The sequence below is a fragment of the Chelonia mydas genome, chromosome 9, assembly GCF_015237465.2.
Source record: "Chelonia mydas isolate rCheMyd1 chromosome 9, rCheMyd1.pri.v2, whole genome shotgun sequence".
In the NCBI taxonomy this organism is placed as follows: domain Eukaryota; kingdom Metazoa; phylum Chordata; order Testudines; family Cheloniidae; genus Chelonia; species Chelonia mydas.
Window position 1 is genome coordinate 55,406,966 of NC_057855.1, and position 20,517 is coordinate 55,427,482.

At 46.9% G+C, this 20,517-nt stretch overlaps 1 protein-coding gene across 1 annotated transcript in view; it reads left to right on the top strand.

Annotated features, from left to right (window-relative positions):
- KIF1A (kinesin family member 1A) overlaps positions 1–20,517 on the top strand; it is a 218,167-nt gene that overhangs the window by 15,503 nt on the left and 182,147 nt on the right. Inside the window, 1 exon segment of the mRNA XM_043522362.1 lies at positions 18,295–18,463. Within this exon segment, the coding sequence (XP_043378297.1) occupies positions 18,358–18,463 (106 nt within the window). The 5' untranslated portion in view covers positions 18,295–18,357.

The window sequence follows — 20,517 nt, forward strand, 5'->3', positions numbered from 1 at the left end:
CGCAGTAAGGGTAGCCAACTTCTGTGTCAATAGCACTCGATGGGGTCTGGAAATCTCCAGGCACCTTCCAAAAAGAAATGCAATAAGGGCATGATGCAAAGCCCTCTGAAAGATTCCCACTGACTGATCATGCCCGAAGTGAGTGTGTGCTGCCAAGCAAATGAGTGAAAACAAAGGAAAAGGAAGTGAGTCTTCAGCGTTAAGCTAGAATGTGGTAGCAGTATTCAGACAGAATCCCTTTAAGCAGGTGCTAACTGGAGAGAGGGTAGTGGAAAACTACAACCATTCTATTCATGTACTGTCTCAGACAACCTGCAGTTCCCATTGAAACAGTGATTAGACATTGAGCACAATAAATTAATCAAGATCAATAAAACAAACTAACAGTGCAGGAGACCCTTTGGCTTTGGCTACCTCTAGTTTATCTTCTCCCTGTTTGGTCCCAGAGGCCTTCCCACTTTGGCTCACGTGTCTCTGGGCTGCTCATAAGAGGCTGATCAGACACTCACTCCACCCCAGTGTCTCCTCTCTAGGCTACTTTAACTTTCTCTCTGTCTGAGTTAGGCTTCTCCATGCACTCAAGAACTGCATTTGCAAATATGATTCCGTGCTTCAGACTGGGGAAGTGAGTTCCGTCTGTACAAAATTCTAGCCAGCTCGAGGTTGGACAACGTTAACCTCCCAGGCAGGCCAGCTGCTATGCAATATTCCCATTCAGTAACCCTGTCGCCTTAGCTGTAAAACCAAGGCTGTAAAACAATCTCCAGGACAAAGATGAAACCATTCAGCTGGAAAATAACTCACTATAGGATTATAAACCTCAAGATGGGAAATTAGGGGAGTTTTTGGATCCATGTTTGCCAGTTCAAGAAAATTCAGGAACTAGTCAAAACTAATCTAACTCAGATAGTGTATTGTGGTGGTGGTGTTTTTAGCACCCTACAACTCCAGTCAGGGATCAGGGCCCCACTGTTCTAGGCACTGTGCAACTGACCCACAGGCTGTCCCTGGCCAAGGAACTGCACACAATCTAGGATTCAGACCACATACAACAGGGAATAAACCAGCCAAACAGGAGAAAAGGGGAAGGTGGAATAAGGGAGCAGCAGAAATAGGTGCATTTGCATGAGCTGGCAGTCATAGTGTCTCTGGAGCCGTGGTGGGGGTCACCAACCTAGCCAGATCCTGATAAGCTCCTAGTGGAAATAATAAGGGAAATGAACTGTGGTGATAAGGGTACACTCAAACTTGCCTACAGGAGTAGATGGAACCATTGGGGAGGAGGGATAGCTCAATGGTTTGAGCATCGGCCTGCTAAACCCAGGGTTGTAAATTCAATCCTTGAGGGGGCCATATAGGGATCTGGGGCAAAAATTGGGGATTGGTCCTGCTTTGAGCAGGGGGTTGGACTAGATGACCTCCTGAGGTCCCTTCCAACCCTAGTATTCTGTGATTCATTGCTGACAGTGACTTTGAACAATAGCCCTTGGTGGGAGCTGGTATTACTGAGCTAGTGAGGCTCACTCATGCATTCTCCCACTGAAAGCAGTTTTGTCCCATCAACCCTAGACTCAACCCACTTTCCAGAGTAGTTCAGGAGGAACCATTATTAGCAATGCAGACATTACTTAACACAGTGTCTGGGGCAGATCTGGCAAGGTTCTCCACAGTAGCCTGTGTCAGGCAAAGGGCACTGGCATGCTGTTTTCGCCAGTTGTCACTATCTAGTAGCACACACCAATTACAGCTAAACTGTTCCTTTCCCATGCTGTAGCAGTATGGCCCGTAGGACAGGCAGTTCAGGAAACAGTTGCCCAGCACAGCAAGGAGGGCACCAGGCAGCAGGAGCGCTTGGCCAGAAGACAGGATGGGAGTAATGGGTTTGACAGCAGGGCTCTGTCTGGGCTGCGTCTGCATGCATTCTGCACCCAAGTTTGTTGTAAACTGACAATGGGGCAGGGCAGAGCTCGCTCAGAGTGATGGCAAAGGCGGTCACCAGCGGGTGCACAGAGCAGAGAGCTGGACTGGCCAGTGGGGTCAGGCTGGACTGATTGTTGGGCACAAAGTGCCACTCAAAGCAGCATGCAGTAGGCAGGTTTTAAACTGGACAGCCCTTTGTTTGGGTGGTTTCCCCCCCAAAACTGGATGTGATTTTGTCTGCTGCCACTTTGAGGAGTGCACTGCCCTGCCTCTGCTGGCGTGACCATGCATGCACCATGGGGAGGGGGAGAGTGGCACTCACTCTTCAAAATGGCATCCTCTGTGCACCATGCATTCGAGGTCACACCAGCGTGGTGGGGTCATGCGAGCAGGGTGGATCCACACCATTCCTGGAAGCATCAGTGTGTCCGGTATTCTGGGAATGCGTGAGCGTCCACCCCTGCTCAGCAAGTGTATAGCAACAGGGCCATCAGGACCAAGAACACTTTTTGTCCTGCCATGAACGACAACCGGCAGTAGCAGCAGCAAGCGCAGCAGCAGTAGTAAGCACACAGAACCCAGTCGCGCTGGCGGCCTCCTGTTGCATGGCTGTGGGCTGGAATCAGCAGTGCAGCGTGGCAGCACCAGTATCATAGACTGGATGCTGTGTGGCAGCTGGGCATTAGGAAAAGAGGCACTGAGCTAGCATTAGAGGGAGAATTTCAAGCCTCAAGAGAGCACTAGGTCGTGTGACCTCCAGGATCAGACACAGCCATTGTGCAGGAGCCGAGGGTTCTGGCTGGAGGTTCCTAATCAGATGTGCACCAGAGTGTGGGAGCTTTCAGAGGGGTGAGCTTGCTGGCTGGAGTGAAGAGCAAAAACAGCAGTGCCAGAGTTCTCCTTGCCATCATGAGACCAACAGCAGAGATCAGAGACACTTCTGCCCTTTGCAGCACTGGCAGCTATAGGAGTTCTCTGGAATCCAGAAGAGGTAATGGGAAGTGTAGGAGCAGACATAACAGTAACCACCAGTGGCCGGCCAGAGCTGGCAAAGAAGGGGAAAGAAGCGGAGAAAACTGAGTCATAGCCACTTTCAGCTGAGGATCTGTTGCCCATGCATTTTGCTGAGCCCTTACCAGTCTTATTCTATATCTAGTTCCTTCTGGTCTCAAATCGTGCAACCCAGGCCTTCCATTAGCAATGCAATTTAATAATGCCTCTTTCCCCCTTCCATAGGTTTGAAAACCTGCTAGGCTTAGCAGCATTACAGGTTTCAGAGTAGCAGCCATGTTAGTCTGTATCCGCAAAAAGAAAAGGAGTACTTGTGGCACCTTAGAGACTAACAAATTTATTTGAGCATAAGCTTCCATGAGCTATAGCTCACTTCATCGGATGCATGTAGTGGAAAATACAGTGGGGAGATTTATATACACAGAGAACATGAAACAATGGGTGTTACCTGATCTCTCTCTTTACAGTGTGTATGGTAAGGTGAGCTATTACCAGCAGGAGAGGGGAAAAAAAAACAACCTTTTGTAGTGATAATCAAGGTGGGCCATTTCCAGCAGTTGACAAGAACATGTGAGGAACAGTAGGGGGAGGAAATAAACATGGGGAAATGGTTTTACTTTGTGTAATGACACATCCACTCCCAGTCTTTATTCAAGCCTAAGTTAATTGTGTCCAGTTTGCAAATTAATTCCAATTCAGCAGTCTCTCGTTGGAGTCTGTTTTTGAAGTGTTTTTGGCTGAAGAAATTCCAACTTTTAGGTCTGTAATTGAGTGACCAGAGAGACTGAAGTGTTCTCCGTCTGGTTTTTGAATGTTGTTATTCCTGATGTCTGATTTGTGTCCATTTATTCTTTTACGCAGAGACTGTCCGGTTTGGCCAATGTACATGGCAGAGGGGCATTGCTGGCACATGATGGCATATATCACATTGATAGATAGATGTGCAGGTGAACGAGCCCCTGATGGCATGGCTGATGTGATTAGGCCCTATGATGGTGTCCCCTGAACAGATATGTGGACAGAGTTGGCAACGGGCTTTGTTGCAAGGATAGGTTCCTGGGTTAGTGGGTTTTTTTGTGTGGTTGCTGGTGAGTATTTGCTTCAGGTTTGGGGGCTGTCTGTAAGCAAGGACTGGCCTGTCTCCCAAGATCTGTGAGAGTGATAGGTTTTCCTTCAGGATAGGTTGTAGATCCTTGATGATACGCTGGAGAGGTTTTAGTTGGGGGCTGAAGGTGATGGCTAGTGGCGTTCTGTTATTTTCTTTGTTGGGCCTGTCCTGTAGTAGGTAACTTCTGGGTACTCTTCTGGCTCTGTCAATCTGTTTCTTCACTTCAGCAGGTGGGTATTGTAGTTGTAAGAATGCTTGATAGAGATCTTGTAGGTGTTTGTCTCTGTCTGAGGGGTTGGAGCAAATGCGGTTGTATCGTAGAGCTCGGCTGTAGACAATGGATCGTGTGGTGTGGTCTGAATGAAAGCTGGAGGCATGTAGGTAGGCATTAGTGGTCACTAGGTTTCCAGTATAGGGTGGTTATGTGACCATCGCTTATTAGCACTGTAGTGTCCAGGCTGAGGTTGATGGTGGGATGGAAATAGTTGAAATCATGGTGCAATTCCTCAAGGGCTTCTTTTCCATGGGTCCAGATGATGAAGATGTCATCAGTGTAGCACAAGTAGGGTAGGGGCATTAGGGGACGAGAGCTGAGGAAGCGTTGTTGTAAGTCAGCCATAAAAATGTTGGCATACTGTGAGGCCATGCGGGTACCCATAGCAGTGCCGCTGATTTGAAGGTATACATTGTCACCAAATGTGAAATAGTTATGGGTGAGGACCAAGTCACAAAGTTCAGCCACCAGGTTTGCCGTGTCATTATCGGGGATACTGTTCCTGACGGCTTGTAGTCCATCTTTGTGTGGAATGTTGGTGTAGAAGGCTTCTACATCCGTAGTGGCCAGGATGGTGTTTTCAGGAAGATCACCGATGGATTGTAGTTTCCTCAGGAAGTCAGTGGTGTCTCGAAGATAGCTGGGAGTGCTGGTAGCGTAGGGCCTGAGGAGGGAGTCTACATAGCCAGACAATCCTGCTGTCAGGGTGCCAATGCCTGAGATGATGGGATTTCCAGGATTTCCAGGTTTATGGATCTTGGGTAGCAGATAGAATACCCCTGGTCGGGTTTTAGGGGTGTGTCTGTGCGGATTTGTTCTTGTGCTTCTTCAGGGAGTTTTTTGAATAGATGGTGTAGTTTCTTTTGGTAACCCTCAGTGGGATCAGAGGGTAATGGCTTGTAGAATGTGGTTGTTAGAGAGCTTATTCCTTCACTCTCCCACTTCCCTGGTCCTTCTCGCATGAACAGAGAGCAACAATACCCGAAGTCCGAAGGTGCAAACAATTCGATGTTTATTGGGGTGAACTTCCAGCAAGCTTAAATACAAGTTCCTTTTTCCTTATTTTCAAATCCCAACTTACTTCCTGTTTGCCCCTAATTTATATAGTAATATTCTTAGCTATACCTTAACCAATCATGCTACTGAAATTTAACTAACCAATCCTAACATATTGTAACATGATTAGCTAACCAATTATATCCCACCACCTTAATTAGATTACACCCAGCAAAATTAATTATACAGCAGACAGAAACAATCACAGAACCAGACAGAGATTATACAGACAAACAATAGCAAAGTGGGAACTATAATGACAAAACAATACAGAAGTGAGGATTTCACATCCCAGCTATTGATAAGTGAGTTCTTGCCAGACAGGATGCTATCAAACTAAGTTTCCTTTTACATTTTCTAGGCACTTCCCTTTCTCTGGAGGTGATAGGAATACAATCCTGTCCTGATAGTGCCTGACAGCCCAATAGCACCTTATTTCAATGTGACTAGTTTGGAATGTGAGGATGTGACTGTTCGCTTCCTAGCTTATGGCTGCCTCTGCTGCTTAGCCAAAGGCCTTAGCCTAAGAACAGGGCCTCAAACTGTCACAGTAAGAGAAGGCCCTTATACCAGCAGACAGTGATTTTGATTCTTTCTTTTATACCTCTAGAACTAGCCAAGTGATAAGAATACCCCTAAATTCTTAAAGTACAGGCCTTTGCAGACAGGCCTGAATATCTATATCCTAACAGTGGTGTTGGAGAGCTGCCTAGCAGCCTCTTGTTCATATTCCGACCTATTTATGATGACGACAGCACCTCCTTTGTCAGCCTTTTTGATTATGGTGTCAGAGTTGTTTCTGAGGCTGTGGATGGCATTGTTTTCTGCACTGCTGGTAGCCCTGCCACTTCTACTCAGGTTCCGGCACTTCTGCAGGGGCCCCCAAATTGGCTGGGGCCTCTTAATCTGCCACTGTACGCGAGAAGAACCGCTGGTCCAGCTGGCGTGCACTGGCAGATCTGGGTGTGGGCCAGTACGAGGATAGCAGGAGTGTTGGTGGCAGAGCTGGATGGGGGGAAGCTTGCACAGCACTGCTCACAGCATCCCAGACTCTGTAGACAAAGCTCTCTGCTGCCATGTGCAGTCAGTTACACCACTGCCAGATTGGAATACCTGGCAGTAAATGACTGCTCAGGGTAAGGGGCAGTGGGGACTCAGGCCATGTATCTCAGTATTTGATAGTCACCCGAATCCCCAGTACAAATATATCTTTCCTGCAGCACTGGTACATTTTCATAGAATATCGGGGTTGGAAGGGACCTCAGGAGGTCATCTAGTCCAACCCTCTGCTCAAAGCAGGACCGATCCCCAATTAAATCATCCCAGCCAGGGCTTTGTCAAGCCTGACCTTAAAAACTTCTAAGGAAGAAGATTCCACCACCTCCCTAGGTAACGCATTCCAGTGTTTCACCACCCTCCTAGTGAAAAAGTTTTTCCTAATATCCAACCTAAATCTCCCCCACTGCAACTTGAGACCATTACTCCTTGTTCTGTCATCTGGTACCACTGAGAACAGTCTAGATCCATCCTCTTTGGAACCCCCTTTCAGGTAGTTGAAAACAGCTATCAAATCCCCCCCTCATTCTTCTCTTCCGTAGACTAAATATAGTTCCCTCAGCCTCTCCTCATAACTCATGTGTTCCAGTCCCCTAATCATTTTTGTTGCCCTCCGCTGGACTCTTTCCAATTTTTCCATATCCTTCTTGTAGTGTGGGGCCCAAAACTGGACACAGTACTCCAGATGAGGCCTCACCAGTGTCGAATAGAGCGGGACGACCATGTCCCTCGATCTGCTGGCATGCCCCTACGTGTACATCCCAAAATGCCATTGGCCTTCTTGGCAACAAAGGCACACTGTTGACTCATATCCAGCTTCTCATCCACTGTAACCCCTAGGTCCTTTTCTGCAGAACTGCTGCCGAGCCATTCGGTCCCTCGTCTGTAGCAGTGCATGGGATTCTTCCATCCTAAGTGCAGGACTCTGCACTTGTCCTTGTTGAACCTCATCAGATTTCTTTTGGCCCAATCCTCTAATTTGTCTAGAGCCCTCTGTATCCTATTCCTCTCCTCCCAGTTTAGTGTCATCTTCAAACTTGCTGAGAGTGCAATCCACACCATGCTCCAGATCATTTTTGAAGATATTGAACAAAACCGGCCCCAGGACCGACCCTTGGGGCACTCCACTTGATACCGGCTGCGAACTACACATTGAGCCATTGATCACTACCCGTTGAGCCCGACAATCTAGCCAACTTTCTATCCACCTTATAGTCCATTCATCCAGCCCATACTTCTTTAACTTGCTGGCAAGAATACCGTGGGAGACCGTTTCAAAAGCTTTGCTAAAGTCAAGGAACAACACATCCACCGCTTTGCCCTCATCCACAGAGCCAGTTATCTCGTCATAGAAGGCAATTAGATTAGTCAGGCATGACTTGCCCTTGGTGAATCCATGCTGACTGTTCCTGATCACTTTCCTCTCCTCTAAATGCTTCAGAATTGATTCCTTGAGGACCTGCTCCATGATTTTTCCAGGGACTGAGGTGAGGCTGACTGGCCTGTAGTTCCCAGGATCCTCCTCCTTCCCTTTTTTAAAGATTGGCACTACATTAGCCTTTTTCCAGTCATCCAGGACTTCCCCCGATCGCCATGAGTTTTCAAAGATAATGGCCAATGGCTCTGCAATCACATCCGCCAACTCCTTTAGCATTCTCGGATGCAAGGCATCCGACCCCATGGACTTGCGCACGTCCAGCTTTTCTAAATAGTCCCGAACCACTTCTCTCTCCACAGAGGGCTGGTCACCTCCTCCCCATGCTGTGCTGCCCAGTGCAGTAGTCTGGGAGCTGACCTTGTTCGTGAAGACAGAGGCAAAGAAAGCATTGAGTACATTAGCTTTTTTGTTTCATGATAAAGGTGCTCTCTGATTGGGAGGGCCCTAGGGGGATGTCTACAGTGCTTGTAAACCAGGGTTTGTGGAACCCGCACTTGAGAACTCGGTATTTCCAAGCCTGCGCTTGAGTGTCCACACTGCATTGTAAGCATGGATTTCTGATTGCTTGTCGTGGGTCTCATACTACACTACACAGCCCTTCTGACTAGGGCCTGCGACTTGAGTTGCTCAATGACAGGGCTTGGACCCGAGTCACAGTGGGACTCCAGCTCAGACCCACTCTAGGTGGAGCCTAGGACTTGGGCCCTGAGTGCTTGCTGACCTGAGTCAGACAGATTCGTGTGTGGACGGTACTGGTCTCACACCTGATCTAAGCCTGGCTTTACAATGCAGTGTAGAGATACCTTAGGAGACTGCAACATAGTCGAGGAGATGGGTTGAGATTAACAGCTGCAGGATCAATCTGCAGTGTTCTTGATTGTTTCTGGAACTTGTTTTTCCTAAAATTACTGTCACTTGTACAAGAGTAGCATCAGGGGCCCTACTGTGCCAGGCACTGTATGTACATAAGAACAGCCATACTGGGTCAGACCAGTGGTCCATGTAGTCTTCTGACAGTGGCTGGTGCCAGGTGCTTCAGAGGGGATTAACAGAATAGGGCAATTTATTGAGTGATTCATGCCCTGTCATCTAGTCCCAGCTTCTGGCAGTGAGAGGCTAGGGACACCCAAAGAATGAGACTGTGTCCCTGACCATCTTGGCTAATAATCATTGATGGACATAAGTTCAAGGATAATATCTAATTCTTTTTTGAATCCAGTTCTAGTTTTGGCCTTCACAACATCCCCTGGCAATGAGTTCCACAGGTTGACTGTGCGCTGTGTGAAGCATTACTTTCTTTTGTTTTAAACCTGATGCCTATTAATTTCATTGAGTGACCCCTGGTTCTTGTGTTATGTGAAGGAGTAAATAACACTTCCTTATTCACTTTCTCATTCCATTCATGATTTTATAGACCTCTATCATATCCTCCCTTAGTGGTCTCTTTGAAAAGGCAGGACGGTTCATTTTAGTAATCTCCTCATATGGAAATTGTTCCATACCTCTAGTCATTTTTGTTGCCCTTCTCTGCACTTTTTCCAGTTCTAATATCTCTCTCTTGAAATGGGGCACCCAGAACTGCATGTGGTATTCAAGGTGCAGGCCTAGCATGGATTTATACACTAGCATTATGGTATTTTCTGCCTTATTATCTATCCTTGCCTTAATGATTCCCAACATTCTGTTAACTTTTTTGACTGCTGCTACACCTTGAGTGGATGTTTTCAGGAAACTATCCACAATGACTCCAAGGTCTCTTTCTTGAGTGGTAACAGCTAATTTGGACCTCATCATTTTATATGTATAGTTGGGATTATGTTTTCCAATGTGCATTACTTTGCATTTATCAACATTGAATTTCATCTGCCATTTTGTTGCCCAGTCACCAGGGTGGATAAAATTTTTTTAATTTAAATAGCTTTTTGAGGAAAAAACCTTTTTATCAAAAATCCAAAGATCAAATATCTTTGACCTATAATGTACTATGGAATAAGGATTATAAATTCTAATTCTATAGTATGAGACAATATTCATGTAATGTTTAAGAAAAGTTTTGTAAATTAGTTCCAATAGTTCATGGATAGGGATCCAATCTTATGGGGTTCCAGGGGCTTCTGTATAGATTATTTAGGTTAATCTTTCTATCTACCCAATGGGTTTCAGTGCTCAGTTTAGAAGATACCATCAGAGATGCTTAGTTTTGCAGTTCTCACACTGGATTTTTTACTCCAGTGATAACATGCTTATTAACAGCAAAAATGTTTTAAATAAATAAATAGATAGAGAGGTGAAAAATAACAAACCTCAATCCTATTGTCCCTCTGCAAATTTGTGTACACTGAGTCAATCCCTTACCTCCCTCTGAAAGTACAAAGTTTCAAAAAGTTCAATGAATAGAAGATTGTTGGGGGTGGAATAGGTCTGGACAAGGAGAAGTCTGGAGATAAAAGTGAAAAGGGAGAGACAGGCAGTAGAAACAAAAGTGAAACTGTTTGAGCAGCATATTCCAGAAGTCTTAAGGTCTTTCTGAGTGGCTGATTTGAGATCTACCAAACCATTCTCTCACTAGAAGGGAAAACCTATAATGGCAGCAGGCCGTAAAAGAGACCCAGTTTGGGAGTAAAAACCATTCAAGAAATACACGTTTGCTGATGTTTTAAAAAAAGTCACACCAGTGAACTGGTGGAAGTTGCTTAAGCACTTGGATTCAGAGACTGTTGAAGTGATGATCTCACTTTTAACAGCAGTAGCTTCTCCTGTAGAAAGAAATCTTCTTCCTTTGGACTAATTCATTCCAAATTAAGAAATAGATTGGGACCTGAAAAAGCAGGAAAGCTTGTTTTTCTTTTCCAGATTATGAACAAACAGGAAAACGAAGGTGAAGACGACTGAGTTAGCTGCAGAAGCCAATATTTTAAGTTTCTCATGTTGAGCTGGCTGACATGGTCTATTTAATTTTTTTAAATATTTCATTTAACTATTTTAATTAAAAACAATTTTAACAAAAACCAACCTGATAAACTTGAATATTTAACTAAATTCAAAAATTCATATGCTTGTTTTGTTAAATTATGTGTTTGCTGTTGAAGAAAAATCCAGAATACATAATGTCGTTTTAGTTAAATAAAACAATTTAAATGTGTCTGGTGGTGATCTCCTCCTAATACAGCATGGCAAGAAAATCCTCCAAATATTAATGATTAACCTGTTAAATTGGAGATTTCACCTCCCAATGACTTCATAAATATCTGCTTCAATTACCTTTGGTAAATAAAATAACCAAACAATCATTCGTTTTCTGGTATAGCTGTAAAACTGACCTGAAAAGCTTTCAAAATAAATCACTTAAATTTATAGCATGTACCTTCTAAAAATGAAACCTACATATGTATTAAGGTTAAACAACCAACAAGAATGCACTTTTATGTAGAAATCCATGATTAAATTGAGTCTTCCTGCCTAGTGATTTTCAATCATGATTTAAATCAAATCCACCCTGCCAGTCACCCAGTTTTGCAAGATCCCTTTTTAACTCTTTGCAGTCAGCTTTGGACTTAAGTATCTTGTGTAATGTTTGTAGATGATACAAAATTGCCTCCTCACTGTTTACCCCTTTTTCCAGATCATTTATGAATATGTTGAACAGCCCTGGTCCCAGCACAGATCCTTGGGGACTGTAACAGAGTGTAGCAGGGCCCCCCTTTGTCCTACCTCTGCTCTGCTCCAAAAACTACACAGAGACCCTCAGGTTCAGCAATCACCAGTGCAGTATTTACAGGGTGCAATCCTATCACCCTATACAGCTTGGGATTTTCAGCCTTGAGGACTTCTTGGCCTCTGCACCCAGAAGAGAAGAACTTCCCCTCTCTGGTTTCCCCCCTGTTGCCTTCCTCTGGGCCTGTATATAGCCCCAGGCTAACAGCTGTTTCCCCTTTGCCAATCAGGCACAGGTTTCTCTAGCCAGCTCCAATTTACCTCTCTTAATTGGACCTGCTGTGACAGAGGGCTGGCTCAGGTGTTGCTGCCCAGCACCCTGTCACAGGAACCCTGCTATTTACCTCTCTGCACTGTTAACACTGACCACTTATTCCTACCCTTTGTTTCCTATCTTTTAACCAGTGACTGATCCATGAGAAGACCATCCCTCCTTTGGTGAGGGGCCTTGTCAAAGCATTTCTGAAAGTGCAGGTACACTATATCCACTAGATCCCCTGTGCCCACATATTAGCTGATCCCCTCAAAGAATTCTAATAGTGAGAGACAGTCCATGTCACAAAGAGCTTGGCGTCTAGATAGACAAAAGGTGGGAAAGAAAAGAGATGTTCTCAGAGTAGGTCAGCAGCTAGGCTCTCAGGTCTGCCAGGCTAGGCCCTATCCATTAAGCCAAATGATCTGATTAGAGTCAGGCAAATGATTGTAAAAAGGACATGTTTGTGTTCCATGTGTATTTCTAGTTTCTACAATTGAATGTGCTGAGTTTCAGCAAAACAAGGTTTGTTTAGCTGAGAGCTGAAACTGGCCTCTGAAAATCAAACATACCTTTTCTGCTTCCAAAATCAGGGAGAGCAGAGATTCTGGAAGCAGAACTCAGCTGGTGACTTTGTTGATCATGCAGAAGGCAGAACAGACTACAGCTCAATTTTTCTTAGTTTTGGCTTTGCTGGATCCAGTCTGCTGACAACAGTTTTGATTAGTAAGGATCCAGTTGTGGGCCGAAATGGAAAAGGCGAAAAAATGTTGAATACTGAGATGTCATAGAATCATAGAATATCAGGGTTGGAAGGGACCTCAGAAGGTCATCTAGTCCAACCCCATGCTCAAAGCAGGACCAATCCCCAACTAAATCATCCCAGCCAGGGCTTTGTTAAGTCTGATCTTAAAAACTTCTAGGGAAGGAGATTCCACCACCTCCCTAGGTAACACATTCCAGTGTTTCACCACCCTCCTACTGAAAAAGTTTTTCCTAATATCCAACCTAAACCTCCCCCATTGCAACTTGACACCATTACTCATTCTGTCATCTACTACCACTGAGAACAGTCCAGATCCATCCTCTTTGGAACCCCGTTTCAGATAGTTGAAAACAGCTATCAATTCCCCCCTCATTCTTCTGCGGACTAAACAATCCCAGTTCCCTCAGCCTCTCCTCAAAAGTCATGTGTTCCAGTTCCCTAATAATTTTTGTTGACCCTCCGCTGGACGTTTTCCAATTTTTCCACATCTTTCTTGTAGTGTGGGGCCCAAAACTGGACACAGTACTCCAGATGAGGCCTCACCAATGTCAAATAGAGGGGGACGATCACGTCCCTCGATCTGCTGGCAATGCCCCTACTTATACATCCCAAAATGCCATTGGCCTTCTTGGCAACAAAGGCACACTGTTGACTCATATCCAGCTTCTCATCCACTGTAACCCCTAGGTCCTTTTCTGCAGAACTGCTGCCTAGCCATTCGGTCCCTAGTCTATAGCGGTGCGTGGCATTCTTCTGCCCTAAGTGCAGGACTCTGCGCTTGTCCTTGTTGAACTTCATCAGATTTCTTTTGGCCCAATCCTCTAATTTGTCGAGGGCCCTCTGTATCCTATCCCTACCCTCCAGCGTATCTACCTCTCCTCCCAGTTTAGTGTCATCTGCAAACTTGCTGAGGGTGCAATCCATACCATCCTCCAGATCATTAATGAAGATATTGAACAAAACCGTCCCAAGGACCAACCCTTGGGGCACTCCACTTGATACCGGCTGCGAACTACACATTGAGCCATTGATCACTACCCGTTGAGCCCGACAATCTAGCCAGCTTTCTATCCACCTTATAGTCCATTCATCCAGCCCATGCTTCTTTAACTTGGTGGCAAGAATACTGTGGGAGACCGTATCAAAAGCTTTGCTGAAGTCCAGGAATAACACATCAACTGCTTTCCCCTCATCCACAGAGCCAGTTATCTCATCACAGAAGGCAATTAGATTAGTCAGGCATGACTTGCCCTTGGTGAATCCATGCTGACTGTTCCTGATCACTTTCCTCTCCTCTAAATGCTTTAGAATTGATTCCTTGAGGACCTGCTCCATGATTTTTCCAGGTACTGAGGTGAGGCTGACTGGCCTGTATTTCCCAGGATCCTCCTCCTTCCCTTTTTTAAAGATGGACGCCACATTATCCTTTTTCCAATCGTCCGGGACCTCCCCCGATCGCCATGAGTTTTCAAAGATAATGGCCAATGGCTCTGCAATCACAGCCACCAACTCCTTTAGCACTCTCGGATGCAGCGCATCCGGCCCCATGGGCTTGTGCTCATCCAGCTTTTCTAAATAATCCCAAACCACTTCTTTCTTCACGGAGGGCTGGTCACCTCCTCCCCATGCTGTGCTGCCCAGTGCAGTAGTCTGGGAGCTGACCTTGTTCATGAAGACAGGCAAAAAAGCATTGAGTACATTAGCTTTTTCCACATCCTCTGTCACAAGGTTGCCTCCCTCATTCAGTAAGGGGCCCACACTTTCCTTGACTTCCTTCTTGTTGCTAACATACCTGAAGAAACCCTTCTTGTTACTCTTGACATCTCTTGGTACTGCAACTCCAGGTGTGATTTCGCCTTCCTGATTTCACTCCTGCATGCCTGAGCAATATTTTTATACTCTTCCCTGGTCATTTGTCCAGTCTTCCACTTCTTCTAAGCTTCTTTTTTGTGTTTAAGATCAGTAAGGATTTCACTGTTAAGCCAAGCTGGTCGCCTGGCATATTTACTATTCTTTCTACACATCGGGATGGTTTGTTCCTGCAACCTCAATAAGGATTCTTTAAAATACAGTCAGCTCTCCTGGACTTCTTTCCCCCTCATGTTATTCTCCCAGGGGATCCTGCCCATCAGTTCCCTGAGGGAGTCAGTCTGCTTTTCTGAAGTCCATGGTCCGTATTCTGCTGCTCTCCTTTCTTCCTTGTGTTAGGATCCTGAACTCGACCATCTCATGGTCACTGTCTCCCAGGTTCCCATCCACTTTTCCTTCCCCCTACTAATTCTTCCCTGTTTGTGAGGATCAGGTCAAGAAGAGCTCTGCCCCTAGTTGGTTCCTCCAGCACTTGCACCAGGAAATTGACCCCTACACTTTCCAAAAATTTCCTGGATTGTCTGTGCACCGCTGTATTGCTCTGCCAGCAGATATCAGGGTGATTTGAAGTCTCCCATGAGAACCAGGGCCTGCGATCTATTAACTTCCGTTAGTTGCCGGAAGAAAACCTCATGCACCTCATTCCCTTGATCCGGTGGTCTATAGCAGACTACCACCACGACATCACCCTTTGTTGCTCACGCTTCTAAACTTAATCCAGAGACTCTCAGGTTTTTCTGCAGTTTCATACCGGAGCTCTGAGCAGTCATACTGCACTCTTACATACAATGCAACTCCCCCACCTTTTCTGCCCTGCCTGTCCTTCCTGAACAGTTTATATCCACCCATGACAGTACTCCAGTCATGTGAGTTATCCCACCAAGTGTCTGTGATTCCAATCACATCATAATTCCTTGACTGTGCCAGAACTTCCAGTTCTCCCTGCTTGTTTCCCAGGCTTCTTGCATTTGTGTATAGGCACTTGAGATAACTTGCTGTTTGTCCTGCTTTCTCAGTATGAGGCAGGAGTCCTCCCCTCTCACGCTCTCCTGCTCATGCTTCCTCCCGGTATCCAACGTCCCCACTTACTTCAGGGCTTTGGTCTCCTTCCCCCAGTGAACCTAGTTTAAAGCCCCCCTCACTAGGTTAGCCAGCCTGATTGCGAAGATGCTCTTCCCTCTCTTCGTTCGGTGGAGCCTGTCTCTGCCTAGCACTCCTCCTTCTTGGAACACTATCCCATGGTCAAAGAATCCAAAGCCTTCTCTCCAACACCACCTGCATAGCCATTTGTTGACTTCCACGATTCGACAGTCTCTACCCAGGCCTTTTCCTTCCACGGAGAGGATGGAAGGAAACTTACGCCTCAAACTCCTTTGTCCTTCTTCCCAGAGCCATGTAGTCTGCAGTCATCCACTCACTGTCATTCTTGACAGTATCATTGGTGCCCACGTGGAGAAGCAGGAAGGGCTAGTGATCTGAGCGCTTGATGAATCTCGGCATTCTCTCCATCACGTCGTGAATCCTAGCTACTGGCAAGCAGCAGACTTCTCGGTTTTCCCGGTCGGGGCGGCAGATAAATGACTCAGTCCCGCTGAGGAGAGAGTCTCCGACCACCACGACCCGCCGCCTCCTCTTGGGAGCAGTGGTCGTGGAACCCCCATCCCTAGGACGTTGCATCTCATGCCTTCCGATTGGCGGAGTCTCCTTCTGCTCCCTTCCCTCAGATGTATCATCTGGTCCACTCTCCACATTAGTACCTGTGGAGAGAACATGAAAACGGTTGCTTACCTGTATCTGTTTTGCTGGTACATGGACGCTCCCCTTTCTTCTTCTGGAGGTCACATGCTGCCAGATTTCTTCACTGTCCTTCTGTCCCCGCTGCACAGCCTGCTCTGAATCTTCAGAATGTTGTGTCCGTAGAAACATACCCTGACGTCTGTCCAGGAAATCTTCAGTTTCTCTTATGCACCACAGGGTTGATACTTGTTTCTCCAGACTTTGAACCTTCTCTTCCAATATGGAGACCAGCTTGCACTTTATACGGACAAAGTCGCTTCTGTCCTGTAGAAGAAAGACAAACATCGCACAGCCAGTGCAGGTCACAACAGCTGAACACTCCCCATCCACATTACCTTCCTTCTACGAGCTTCCTCAGGAGTTGTAATAACTACTCAGAGAAGCTGGCAAGATGTAAGCTTCAGTGGGCTCTCCCCAGGGTATCCGGCACTTTGCTGAGCCTAGCTGAGATGTAGGCATGCACTCAGAATGGGTGCTTGCTCTTTCAGCAGCAATGTGCAGCACCATGCTGCCTCCTGGTGCCTGAATGCACAATTTTTTGCAAAGACCAGCGTGCCAGCATTATCTCCATTCAAGACATTCTTGAGCTCTTTTGACAAGTGTGCACTTGGCATTTCTGCGTTCACTGGGCTTGCAAAAAACAAAACAAACCCATAGAGGATTTGGAGAGGGAAAAGATGCTGAGAATAAGCCACACACCAAGCCATAAAATCTGTGTGCAGTTTCCCTACAGAATTTACACTCAGTTATATAGCATGCTCCCTGTTGGAAAACTAGGATGACTCGGTACTTTTCACAACAGCTAAATGAGTGACAAATAATATTGTTTGCTGAGAAGGGCTTAATTTTCCCCCTCCCATCTAATCAAAACAAATTCATCCCTTTCCCCTCCTCCTCCTTTGCCCAGCTCCTCTTCCCCCACCCCCACTGCACCAGGGTGTGACTGGGAGGTGCTCATCACACTGTATGGAGGACAGGGCTCTGTTTGTGGAGTGCCTTTGTGTTCTGTCAGGTCTCTGCTGCCTGGGGTTAGCCAGAGCTGAGGTCCTGAGGGGCCATGTAAGGAGAAGCAGCATCTGAGGCATCGCTCTGAGCTCTCACTAGTTTTGCTCTGTTGCCTGTGAGATTTCTCCTGGTGTGGGAGGATCGTCAGGAGCTGGAGAAGGCTCTGCAGAGTGGCATCTTTCTGGACTTGATTCTCCTCTTGCTTACCCCAGTGCAAGCCAGGAGTTGTTCCACTGAAATCAGTGGCGTTAACATAGGGTAAAACCAGTCTGCGGGGTGAGGGAGCGGGCCCTCTGTCCGTGGAGCAGCATAGAAAGGGGTCCAGGAGGCTGGAAGTAAAGTATGTCTGCAGGAGACTGCTCGCCGTCCTTGCCTCGCTGTGTGCTCTCCAGAGCATAGCCCTCTGGGAGGTGAGAATGGGCAGTTATTGCTGAGGCTCTCAGTTATTGCTGGCTCATGGGAAAGCTGCAGATGGCCTCGTCTTCACTAATAGACAGTTAACTCAAGTTAAGAACACACCTTTCCTTCCTAGTGGAAACACGGTCTGGCTGTGCGCGCAGCCACATCCTGGGGGGGCCCTGATCTCAGCGGGGGCCTCTGGGTGCTCCTCTGATGATTAATAAATCTGACTAGGAGGGGGCATGCAGCAATGAGCTGCTGCCAGGAGGATGGGGTTGCAGGTCCCCGCCTGCCTGATGCTTTCACTGCGCCCCTTGCTCTGAGCTGGCAAGCCTGGTGCTAACGGGCTGTTCTGGTCATGGCCCAGGGAAGTCGAGGCTATGGTGCACTCTCTGGCTACTTGGAAAGCTTTAGCCTCGTGCTTGTCACTGGGTCTGAGCCCTGAGAGCATGGAAATGGTGAGCCTCCCATACCAGATGAGAGCTCACAGGGCTGGCGCTCCGGCTGGCAGCAATGGGTGGTGCTGCGAGGGACCCCCCAGTCTCAGGGACACCTCAACAGCTGCCCTACAGCAACATCCTGCAGAGCTTAGACACTTTTCCTAACATGCCTTTCCGGGTCCTTCCAGGGCGTTCCTTGTGTTGCCAGGATTGCGATCCCTGCTGGAAAGGGTGACCTCAAGGCCAGCAAGATGGCGGGAGCATCTGTGAAGGTGGCGGTGCGAGTGCGTCCATTCAACTCCCGTGAGATGGGCCGGGATTCCAAATGCATCATCCAGATGACAGGAAACACCACCAGTGAGTAGCAGCCCTGGCCCTGCACACAAACACCACTGGGGGCTAGGAATGAGGCGGGCTATACCCAGATCTGCATTGATTTCCACTGGGCTGGCTGCTGCTAATGGCAAAACAGCCACTTGAGGTCCTACTGGTGCTTGGGAGAGGACTTCTTCCCACTGCTGCCACCAGTATTGCTAGCCCCAATGTCGTGAGTCAGTCCCCCAAGAATCATGAGTCTGGCTTGAAAATCATGGGCGTGTTTTGTTTTTTTTTAAATCACACATTTTGGGTTCTTTTTCTTTGCCTTCTGGCTTTTGCATCTCTTAGATGCATATGGGTCATGTTTTCAGGGTTTTCTCAGCACCTGTGAGGGCCAGAAAGCTGCTATGTTTTTGTTTTTGTTTTTAATAAAAGCTGAGATTCTTGTGTGATCATAGGCATCCAGGAGCTGGGACTTTAAAAAAAGCCTCAAACATAATGAGCCTGGTGATAAAATCTGAACTTCACACTCCAGATATGGAGCCTGATTGTCTGTCTGCTTTGTTGTACGGTGTGGCATCAGTTATGGCTTGTGCAAAGTGGCTGTGAAATACAAGCACTGGGGTGAAGGAGCAGAGAATTTAATCTGGTAGCAATTTACATCTTCTTTGCTCTTGTTGAGCGCAGATGTAACCTCACTTCTGCAGGCGTAAGGCGGTGGGCCCATGGTGTGGAGCTAATGGAGACTTGGGCCCATGGTGTGGAGCTAATGTTGGATAAACTCTCTTCTTGCTACCTTAGGGGTTTTATCCTGTCGCCCATCAGTGTGGTATCTCAGCATCTTCCATGTAAAGCAATACCAATCGTGAAATCCCCAGTGGACTCCATGGAGCCTGTGGCTCTCCACACTTTTTGGGGTATAAACTCTGCTTGGGGGGTGTTTTGGTTGGCTGGTTACTGCTGGTTTGTATTGTTGTTTGAGGTGTCTGGTTAGATGTTGGAGTCAAAGTTGTCATTCTTGTGACAGTGGAAGGGCTCTTTCCTCACAGCAGTCCACTCCATGGGGGGCAGCATGGCCTCGCATCTAGAGCACTAGACTGGGACTCCAGAGAGCTGGGCTCTGTTTCCATCTCTGCCACTGCCTTCCTGAGTGGCTATGGGCAGGTCATTTTCTCTCCCTTTGCTTTTGTTTCTTCCTCTGTAAATGGGGATAATGGTACTGCCCTCCTTTGGAAAGCAGTTGGAGATCTACAGATGGGCGGTGCTAAATATTCATCGTCTTCTAGTCAGAGCATCTGTAAGGCATTGTTGAACTATCACTTCAGCTCACCCTAGGGAGAGCCTTCGGATTCGCTGTCCCATTTGATTCATTTGCTTGTAGCACATTATGAAGAGGGCCATCATGGGTTGCTGTTGGCCATAAGTAATTTCTCATTTCAGTCTCCCTTGTGTGGCTACCCCCCTTTGGTAACTAGACCATAGTGCAGAGTTACTATAAAATACCACAACCGTCTAGCACAGGACACCACCCTGGCGTTTGATTCCTAATTGCAATATACCTTACCGCCTTATACTCCAGCAGGTGGTTCTGACTCTGGTCCTTTGGCTGACGGCTTTTAGGAGATCACCCCTCCTCTCCTTTGGGGGACTCAGAGTATTTTCCTGCACAGAAATCGTCAAGCCCTTCCCACTCCCAGTTCACAGAGGTGTCCTGGACCAGCCAGAGCCTCACACCATCTCATATAAGCTGCAACATCACCATGTTCCCTCCACTGCAGAGCTGTATAATGCAGGTGACTATACTGGGTCATCCGGCTGTAACGTTGTCATGTATATATGGGCATCAACGTTACTGGGCTGTCTGGGACATGGTGTATATGCCACTTTTTCCCATTCATGGAAGCACTCTGGTAGTGGCTGCTGCCTTATGGTCATTTGGCCATTGCCACCAGTGCCACCTGGAGTGGATGTTTGACAAATCAAAGGACTATTTCCTGATGATGCAGAGTCAAATCATCCCCCCATCCCCGCATCTCTGTAGGGTGGTTATGGCTGTATTGCATAGCTGGATGCTCATAGTTAGTGTGGCAGTC